Source organism: Bison bison, unplaced genomic scaffold (assembly GCF_000754665.1).
Source record: "Bison bison bison isolate TAMUID 2011002044 unplaced genomic scaffold, Bison_UMD1.0 scf7180017864217, whole genome shotgun sequence".
Classification (NCBI taxonomy): domain Eukaryota; kingdom Metazoa; phylum Chordata; class Mammalia; order Artiodactyla; family Bovidae; genus Bison; species Bison bison.
Window position 1 is genome coordinate 1,838,869 of NW_011494789.1, and position 10,685 is coordinate 1,849,553.

Sequence of the window (10,685 nt, forward strand, 5' to 3'; positions counted from 1 at the left end):
GAAATTTTTATTTATTTACATAAATAAAGACTATACTCTGGCAGAACCCTCTTCAGAACTTTTTTCCCTTCAGAAAACTCAGTATTTAGAAACAATATAAGATTCTAGCATCCAGAAGTGTGGGGTGTGTTCTGATGCAAGTTAGGAAATTTTGAATGAGTTGCTCTTTTAAGTATGTAAAAAAGAGAAAAAGACTTCTGAAGAGACTTGCTATATAAATATCTAGCTTCTTAAAATTCCTTAAGATCTGTCACCATATCTCACTCTGCTTTGGTGCTTTTCCATTGAAGGACTTTTTTTCTCCCATCCATCCATCCATACTTACATAAAAGGCAGTGAAAATAAGTATTAGTGAAAATTTTTAAGAAAGACAACTTAAAAGCCCTTTAAAAAAAATTATTAGATTCAACAGACAGCTGTTCTGTCAAATAGACACTTAAGTTTTCTATATGTTTATCTTGCTTTCTACATGATCTCCTTTGATGTTCAGTTGCTAAGTCATGTATGACTGTGACCCCATGGACTGCAGCATGCCACATTGATAAAAACTGGTCTGCAGGCCACAGTTTGAGTAGCTCTGATGGAGCGTACTCTTGGAGGTGCCGAAGTAGCACTTAGCAGTTGGGCTTCATGCTTTAGGGTTCTTAGTGGTTGTAGATTAATATGTATACATAATATTCTAGTGTGCATGTCTCCGAGAGAAAGACCTTTTATTACTGTTCTTGTGCAGTGATCTAGGGAAATTATCTGGCCCTTGATTCCAGTTGTAAATTGGGGTTAATATTAACTTCTTCATTAGAGTTCTTGTGAGGATTACATTAAATGATGTATGTAAAGTATATCTGGAGAAGGAAATGGCAACTCACTCCATTCTTGCCTGGGAAATCCCATGGACAGAGGAGCCTGGCAGGCTACAGTCCGTGGGTTTGCAGAATCAGATACGACTAAGCACACACACATAAAATGCATCAAATGATTTATGTATATATATATATTTTTTTTTTCCCTTTTGATTTTTTTCAGAGTTAGTCTATGTAAATCTGCAGGATACATAAGATGAAATAAATCGTGTGAACTGAGAGTGTTCTCTTGGTTTTAAAATGGACTTCCTTTGATTTATAAAATTGCAAGCTGGATTTTCTTCTGGCAAGCTATTTAAAGATTCTTGTTATGGCAATAATGATTTTAACAAAAAGCTTCTGGTCCCCACTTGTCAACATTTCTGTTGTAGAATAATCTGAAATTTTGTTGCTAGATTTTTCTTAATGAGACAATACTTAAAATGAACAAGATGATATTTCTGACTTTGTAATTTGGTCTATTCAAACAAACGTGTTCTAACCAAGCGTTAGTTCTCATATTCTGGTATGTGATACTATTCTCCTTGACTCACTGTCAGGTTTCAGCAGCCAGGGAAGAGGTTCCTGGTCGACGAGGTTTCCCAGGTTACATGTATACAGATTTAGCCACAATATATGAACGTGCTGGTCGAGTGGAAGGTCGAAATGGCTCTATTACTCAAATTCCTATTCTCACCATGCCTAACGATGGTAAGTTTTGCGTCTTTGGTTTATAGCAGGCCTGATCATTGTAAAGGGCTTTAATTTCAAGAGAGAATATCACTATCGTTTTGAGAGTATTTTCCAGGAGTTGAGTTTACCTATTGATTTGTTTCTAATAAAATTTTTTCATTTCAAAACTACCTATAATTATTCTTTAGTAGAAAAAATTTTCTTGTAATTTTAATTTTTATTAATTAGCTAGTATTTAGTGTCTGCTATTTGCAGTCCACTGGTCCAGATGTAAGGAAATTTTTTAAAACATATGAGCTCTTCTTATTGTAAACTACTCATTCTACTTGGATGTTTTCTTTATATATGTGCACCAGTAATTTAAGGTAGCTTAGGTGCCAGATAAAGAGCACAAGTAGCAAATGCCACAAGACTGGAGGTAGAATGACTGACAAGGCTTGTTAAAAATTACCATGTCTGTAAGCGCACAGTGCAGTGCCTGCCTGGGTGTCCGCCCAGCAGCTCCTGGGTGAGACTTTCAGCATTCCCCTTATGTTAGTGTCTTTTTGTCTTTATCTCAGTTTTTTTTTTAATACTTTTACAGAATATTTTCAGAAACAGTAAGAACTATAACTGAGCACTGTTTCAAGTGTTTTGTAAATATTGACTCATTTGATCTTCATGGTGACTTTGAGGTGTCTGCTCTGCTGTGAGGCACGGGGAGGTAAAGTGTCCCGAATAGGAAGTGGTGGCTTTAGAACCCAGGCAGTCTGAGTACTACCTCAGACGTGACGATGATTTGTTCCAAGGAAGTAGCTACAAGATTGCTCTCTGAACAGACTAGGGACACCTTGCTCTGAAGGGCCTGCTGGTGCTGCCTGTAGTGCTGCGTTACTTGTTTAGCCTGTTTGTATTTCCCATGTTGAAATGTTGGGTACCCATCTGGGATAACTTATGGAAGAGTGCTGTCTCAGTATACATCAGATGGTCAAATCTCTGCAAGCGAACTTTGTGTTTAAATGGAACGTTATTTATACTTGGGGGAGAGGCAGCACATCTAGGAGAAATAGTGCTTTTTATGAATGTAACTAATTTAACTTGCGTCAACACATATCTGTGCTGCAACCAAGTAAGTTAAACTGGCCATTGTGGTAACCTCTAACCATTTTGGCTGTTTAAATTCTAAACTTTATTAAAATCAGATAAAGTTTTGAAATAAAACATTTCGGTCACAGTAGCCACATTTCATGTGTTCAGTAGCCACATTTGACCAGTGGCTGCCATATTGCATAGCACAGATAAAGAATTTTTCCATCATCACAGAAAATTATTTTATATAGCACTGTTTTAAGTAGTACAGATCGACTTCCTGTGGGTTTGTTTATATGAGATGGACAGTAACTAACATCACGTGTCTTCCTCTGGTAGATATCACTCACCCAATCCCTGACTTGACTGGATATATTACAGAGGGGCAGATCTATGTGGACAGACAGCTACACAACAGACAGGTATTGAACACTTGTGCAGTGCCATAAGCTTACACATCTATTCTTCAGTTATTCTTTAGTGTCTCTGACTTTGCTCTTAGGAATTATTTATTTAGAAAACACCAACTTGAATTGTTTTTAATATGACTATGAAACTGTCATTTCTGTAATACTAAAATCCTAGTGTGGAGAAGACTGCCAGAATTAAGAATTAAATTTCCACTTTCCTTATGCCTTAAAGTAGAGTCCATTGTCTCAAAGAACTCTTTTCGGGTCTTTATTCCAAAATGGCATGGTCCACCAGTTTTGTTACTAATATAAAAGTAGATTTTTCAGATTATTTTCCTTTTTATTGTTATTTTTAATTGAGGTATAATTGACATAACATTTCATTAGTCACAGGTGTACAGTGTGATGGTTTGATATTTGTATTTGTTGCAAAATGATCACCACAGTAAGCCCAGTTAACGTGTCACCTTACATAGTTAAAGTTTTTTTTCTTAAGATGAGAATTTTGGAGATCCAGTCTTCTAGCTACCTTTAAATACGCAGCACAGTGTTATTAGCTTACACAGCCACCATGCTGATCATTCCATCCATGTGACTTACTGACGTCACCACTTACCCTTTGATCTCCCTCACCCATTTTTCCCTCCCCCATCCCTTCCCTCAGGCAGCCACCAGTTTGTTCTCTGTGAGCTCAACAATTTGTTTTTTAAGATCTCATGGATGTGAGATTATACATATTCTCCTTTTTTATACATTATACATATTTCTCTTTTATCTTTTTCTCTCTGACTTATTTCACTTAGCATAGTGCCCTCATGGTGCATCCATGTTGTCACAAGCAGCAAGATATCATTCTTTTTTATGCTGAGAAATCAAAAATGGAATCTTTTAATTATTCTTTAATAGATGCCAGCATCTAATAATGAGCTTTTCGATGAAATTGTTAAATCTTTTTATGTGTAATTTTATGAGAGTTCAGAACCATTTTGGATTTGATATTGCAGACAGATTTTGAAATTTCAGTTTTTTTAATGTAATCTTGTACTGTTTTGTAGATTTTACTTTTTGGATTTGATTTCGCAGAAGAAGTCTTAAGCTTTAAAATATTTCTTCCTTATCAGGAAAAGATATTAGGACTCATCTAGAAAGCAAAAGCAGCAGCTTTATCCAATTTAAATAATAATAATGAGCTTCACAATCCTTTACTACCAGTAAAGCTTGAATTTTGTACTTAAATATATTTTCTCCCTTCCCATTTTACCCAAGATTTATCCACCCATTAATGTGCTGCCCTCCTTGTCGCGGTTGATGAAGTCTGCTATTGGAGAAGGCATGACCAGAAAGGATCACGCCGATGTGTCTAACCAGCTGGTATGTGTGTGCTCTCCAGAATGAGTGCTTTCTTAGTTCATTCCTTCTGCTTTCTTAACACCTCTTGTCTTTTTTCCACATCACTTTTCTTCTCCCCCATTAAAGCAGGAGTGTAATATAGAATAGTGGAATATCGGTGGAATTCATTAGAGCCTAGTAGTTTTCTTATAAGGATAAATAAATGCTCATGACAAAGATCAAAAATCACATGCCTAGGAGAAGGAAATGGCAAACCACTCCAGTATCATTGCCTGGGAAATCCTATGGACAGAGGAGCCTAGCAGGCTACAGCCCAAAGGGTCACAGAGAGTCGGACATGACTGAGTGACTAAGCACATAGCTACTTAGGTCTTAGAAGCTGGCCCTTTGGTGTGGCTCACTGCTTCTATCTGGCGTGGGGCCCAGGGTCTCTCCCTGAGTTGTCAGTTGTCAGCAAAGAGGAGACCTTTGCCCTCTCCGCTCAGTTCGTCCACCTGACAGCTGTGTAACGACTCATGTGTCCTGAGTGAGATAGGTCTTCCCACCTGCTCCTCAGGTCCTTGATCCCTCCCACCCCATCCCCTCTCCAGTCTCAGATGCGAATAAAGTTTAAAGACAAGGAAAAAAAAGAACCACATGCTTGAGACCTGCCTCCCATAGTGTATGAATTAGTTTTTAAGTAAAAAAATCAAGGCCTAAAGCCTTTAAGTTTTTATTAATAACCTTAATAGTAATTATACAGTATTTCTGAAAGAATATTCTACCTTATTTTTTGTTTAACATAGTAGGCAATCACCAGAACACTAAGGGGTACATATATATTCTGTGAAATCCTTGGTTTCTATAGCCCTGAGATTGTATAGCAAGCATAATTAAAGGAAAATGCATTTGACCTTAAAATAGGCATGATAAACCTACTAACATCATAAGTATTTTTTTGAATAGAATTTAGAGATGGAGTTCTCTCATAGTGTAAGTTCTATGAAAATGCTCTACAAAATGTAAGCTCATTGATACGTTGAGAGAGCATTTTTTTGTACATTGTTTGTAATGTTGATGTACTGTTGCCTGAAGATTCCTTTCTGAGTGAGATTACTGTATAATAAAGTCTTTCTGACTTGTATATGAACTTTGTGAATTACATTTGGAAGTAGTATGAAATCCTGTGAAGATAGCTGTAGCAGTATACTTCTGTAGCCCAGATTATTCTTAATATTTATAAAACCGTATCTCTGCTTTTGTCTCTGTAGTATGCGTGCTATGCTATTGGTAAGGATGTACAAGCCATGAAAGCTGTCGTTGGAGAAGAAGCTCTTACCTCAGATGATCTTCTTTACTTGGAATTTCTGCAGAAGTTTGAGAGGAACTTTATTGCTCAGGGTAAGATGACTGTTTTCCCATGAATATAAACAGCATCCTAGGTAGTTTTGAGGACTTCTTTCCTAGTCTGAGAGAATTTACATTGGTCTCCATGCAGTTTTCCTTCTGATCGGAGAAGAGGTTCTTTCAGCCATTTGCCATGTCTTTCTTCTTAGCCCTCTGCCTTCAACTCCTTGATCCAGTTATTTGGCTCCTGTCTTACTCTTTCCCTTCTTACAACCAGCCTTCTGCTCTGCTGCCTCCCTTGTCCCTTCTTCTTAACCTCTCTGGAGTGCTCTTCTCTGGTTTTGGGGCTTTCAGACTTTTCCAGTCCATCTATCTTCATCTTCCTGATTTCCTATCTTCTTGCTTCTTAATTGTTAATGTTTCCAAAAGCTTAATTACCTCTTCTTTCTGTGCTTTTCCCCCTACACTGACTGACTTCCTGTTTATGAGCCTTTAGCCTCTTTCTGGGAGAAGGCAATGGCACCCCACTCCAGTACTCTTGCCTGGAAAATCCCACGGATGGAGGAGCCTGGTAGGCTGCAGTCCATGGGGTCGCTAAGAGTCGGGAACGACTGAGCGACTTCACTTTCACTTTTCACTTTCATGCATTGGAGAAGGAAATGGCAACCCACTCTAGTGTTCTTACCTGGAGAATCCCAGGGACGGGGGAGCCTAGCAGGCTGCTGTCTATGGGGTCGCACAGAGTCGGACATGACTGAAGTGACTTAGCAGCAGCAGCAGCAGCAGCAGCCTCTTTCTGAAGCTCTAATCCCACGTCTCTAACTGGGATAATTTTGTTTATGCCACTACCTTCTCAGACTTCTCATGGTGAGAAGCAGAGGATTTTCCCAACTGACCACCTGCCTAGCAACTAATTCCCTTTTCAATTTCTGTCTACCTCTTGCATGACCATTGTCCCAGTTAGCCCAGGCTCAGGAATTAGGGATTCTTAACCTTTTTCATTTATTTTCCATCATTAAATATTGGCTACTTTGCATTGTTCTCCTTTAAAACATCCTGTTCTGTTTTTTTTGTTGTTGTTGTTCCTAATGTAACTTAGGCCAGTGTTTCTCAAAATTGAACACACCTTTGAATCTACTGGGGAGCTTGTTGAAATGCAGATCTGATTCAGTAGATCTGGGTGGGGCCAGAGAGTCTGTTTTGACGTTTCTGGGTGATGTTGAAGCTATACTGACCTCTGTCCTCTCTGAGTCGGAAGACCTAGTCTAGTCCTTCTCTCCTCGTCCGTGGCCTGTGTCTTCACCAGTCTCCCCAGCTCTCTATACCATTGCTGAAGTAAATTTACTGTTAACTATATTGAGTGTCCTTCTGTTAAAAAGTCTGTGGTGGTTTTAATCATATAGCATATGCAGGGCTTTTGAGCTGTTTTGTTTGGTCTGCTAATGCTGATGAACTCTGTTTTTTACCTCATTGGTATTTATAAAAGATGTGTTTTTATTAACATTAAAAATCCCCCAAATATGATTGCTGGGTTTTCTTAAAAAAAAAAATTATGTAGAACCTTACTTTAAAGGATAACAATTAATTCTGGTAGAAAAAAGGACCAAGAACTCTAACTCCTTAGCCAAAATATGAGATTCATTTGCAGGATAAGGATGACTTTGCTATTAAAAATAATAATGGCAATAACAACTTTGAAAACCACTGCCCTATTCAGGAGCGTAATTGGCATTTAGGCTTCTTATGTGTCTGTACTAGACTCCTTCAGGCTGGCCTCTTTTTTCTGAGGAACAGTTTTCTCATTACTCCCTGGATAAAACCCTGACTCTAGTTTCTGTATTCCTTGGAATCTATTTAGAGCCCACCCAGTTATCAGAAAAAGGCATGTGTGTGTGTACACACGCTCATGACTACCCGATGTTTCTCCCTGCGGCTTTCTCCCTTTTCACTTACTCTTATGTCTAAACCCTCATTTCTACATTCAGTCACATCCAGTCCAGGGGGACCTAGCTATTTGTGTCTCTTTTTTATACTTCATGCTCCCAGTGCTAGGCCCATAACAGAGTAAATTTTGAATAACTCTCTGGTAAGTTAACAGCAGTTGGCCTTTACTCATCTGACCTCAATTTTTTGTAAGGTCCTTATGAAAACCGCACTGTGTATGAGACTTTGGACATTGGCTGGCAACTGCTCCGAATCTTCCCCAAAGAAATGCTGAAGAGGATCCCTCAGAGCACCCTGAGCGAATTCTACCCTCGAGACTCTGCGAAGCATTAGCTGCTACTTCATCGCTGGCTCGATGCTCTTGTGAAGTACTGGTTCTATTTTCTTTATTCCTTTTGCACTCCCCCATCCCCACCTTTGTGTTGGAGTTTACTGTGTTACCCTGTAATTAAAAACAAAGACTAGGTAACATACTGTGCCAGTGTTGCAATGTTTTAAACTGCTAACAGACTTTAAAATATCCCCTGTTTAGAAAAACCTGGATCCTTCCAACCCTTTCTTCAAAGCAGCTGAGAGTTGGAGGTGGAGTTTTTCATCAGTGTGTGTATTTGTACATAGTGGTGTACCTTACTGCCTAGTGTCCTCATTATTGGGGTCTCTTAGCCCTTGCCTCTCCACCCTGGCAATAGTATCACTATCTGAAGTTACAGTGCTTTGGTCTCTAAGCTAGGGACAAGAGAGGGGTCTGAAAGACACTTCTCAGAGCCAAGAGGCTTTCCTGAGCGCTGGTTTTAGATTTTGGTATGCCTCGGGGTCTGTGCCGCTGCTCTCAGCAGATGGTTTTTACTGCCCGCCTGCTCTTTCCTGTCTAATAGATAGACTAGAAAAGGAGTTTCCATTTCCTCTTTGGTACGGATTAGCTTCAACCTCCATGTCTTACTGCTCTTCCTCCCTATGAATAACACAGAATCATGCCACTTTTGCCCTGCTGGCATTGCTCTGAGCAGCAAGATGCCCTGTCCTAATGATCCTTACTGGGTTTCCATGCAGAAGAATCATCATTACAATAATTAATAGAACTTTGCTTGGAAAGAGTTGGGATACAATTGTTTAAGAGTTTAAAAAAAATCCTTTCTACACTTGGACATGCCAACAGTGGTTTTAAGTTTCTAGAATGTTGACCAGATGCTAGAAAGGCAAGTGGGGAAGAGAAAGCACTTCTGTTTATGGATTTTTTAATTTAATGTATGGATATTTTAAACTCTGTTAGATAGTAGCCTTTGGGAAATCCCCTATTGGGTCCTGCTTTTCAACCTCTTTGCCTTTTCAGGGTAGTCTTGTGGCACAAGTGACAGCATTAAAAGCTTTAGCCTTTTAATTCCTCCTCCCTCCTGCTGCGAGCCCTGAGCTGTCTTCTATGCACTTCTGACGTGTCTCCTGTTGGGTCTCTGTGTTCTTTGTTCCTTGGGTGCAATAGCAGCTTCTCCGTGCATTCCATCTTTCTTTCAAGTTGTGTAAAGTTCTTCAGTTTTTTCTCTGAAGGTGTAGGGGGTGGGGGCGGGGGAGGACAGCATGATTATATTTTAATGTAGAAAATGTGACCTGGATATAAAATGAAAATAAATATTAAATTAAATGAAAGTTACCTATAGTGACTCTGTATCTTCTCATCAAAAAAGTAGTAGCAAAGAGCAAGTATATAATAATAATGCACCTCTTTGATTCACAGTTTTGAGCATCATAACCAATGTTGTGAACCAGGTCCTCTTACAGGGGAACCATGTTTTGTATACCTGTCTGCATTGTAGGTTGCCCTTACGAGCTCTTTTCTATAATACCTCTTCCACTGTATTACAGTTTGATTCAGGGTCGGGAGTCCCTAAGGTTGTTATAGCATTGTTTGTTGCAAACATTCTCCAGACTTTGAGAGCCTGTCTGCCACGAATGAAAGAGGGTAATAAATAGAAAGTGAAAGACATACTGAAGCAGGCTGAAACTTATTTCCAATAAAATCTGAAACAGGTGTCCAGTATATAAGGAAAACATAGCAGTTAAAGCACAAGAACGTGGCATCACGGCAGCCTCCCACTTCTTTCCCCTCCTCAACTCAAAGCGCATTCAGATGTGGAGGAAAGGCTCTGTCATGGCAAGAATAGGGAGACCTGGGTTCTGAGTCTGGTGCTGCCGCTCAGCATGTGATCTTGCTAAGTCACTTAACAGATCTGTGTTCCTTGTAGGCTTATTATATGGACTTGAGGTTTTGTATGTGAAACACTAAGACAGTGCTGGGTCCATGGCAGGCACTCTTACAGTGGGCCACTTTTAATAACAAAGCTTTATTAAGGCAGACTTAACTACTCTTAAATGATACTCAGGATTAGTTAGTTAAGTAGCGCTCTTGTTAGTTTGTTACCTTTTAGTGAAAACATTTTCTTAGTGTACCTCTTTGTGCCAGTGATAAGACTTAACTAAAAGACCAGTTAAAGTTATGCTTAAATGTGGACTCTCACTGTGATTGAATTTTTTAAAGAGAAAAAGTTTTCTTTGCAGTTGGCTTAGAGTATTTGGGAGGTCTCTTCAAAGTTCAGGCTAACTAAGCCATTAAGCATTTATTGCTTGCAGTTGACTGTCACTTCAGTCTGTAAGGTTTCATGTAAGTGAAAAAATGTTTTCTGGCTAATAAATGCCTCACTGAGATGTTTTATTCTCAGCAGCTGTGGATGGTGTCCGATGTCTGGGGTGAACAAAGCATTGTCTGCTTTTGAAATTTTCTCTTATACCAGTAATGGAAAGTTAGCTTAGTCCAGTATTAGGGAACAACAGAAAATAGTTTCCTAGGCCTAACTGAAAATACAGTTTAAAGATGACCAGAAAAACTCAGCAAGGCAATTCTTGAAGGACAGAGAACGTAAGTACAAAGAAATGGGTTTTGGGGACTTACCTACTGGCTAAGACTCCATGCTTCCAATGGAGGGGGGGCCAGGGTTTGATCCCTGGTCAGGGAACTAGATCCCACATGCTGCAGCAGATCCAGTGCAGTCAAATAAATAAAGAT

At 39.2% G+C, this 10,685-nt stretch overlaps 1 protein-coding gene across 1 annotated transcript in view; it reads left to right on the forward strand.

The window, feature by feature from the left end:
- ATP6V1B2 (ATPase, H+ transporting, lysosomal 56/58kDa, V1 subunit B2) overlaps positions 1-9,275 on the forward strand; it is a 26,290-nt gene extending 17,015 nt beyond the window's left edge. The window contains exons 10-14 of the mRNA XM_010845440.1: positions 1,400-1,550; positions 2,940-3,022; positions 4,277-4,381; positions 5,611-5,740; positions 7,824-9,275. Coding sequence (XP_010843742.1) covers positions 1,400-1,550; positions 2,940-3,022; positions 4,277-4,381; positions 5,611-5,740; positions 7,824-7,963 — 609 coding nt within the window. The 3' untranslated portion in view covers positions 7,964-9,275. The remainder of the gene's footprint in view (positions 1-1,399; positions 1,551-2,939; positions 3,023-4,276; positions 4,382-5,610; positions 5,741-7,823) is intronic.
- Positions 9,276-10,685: the final 1,410 nt, after the last annotated feature.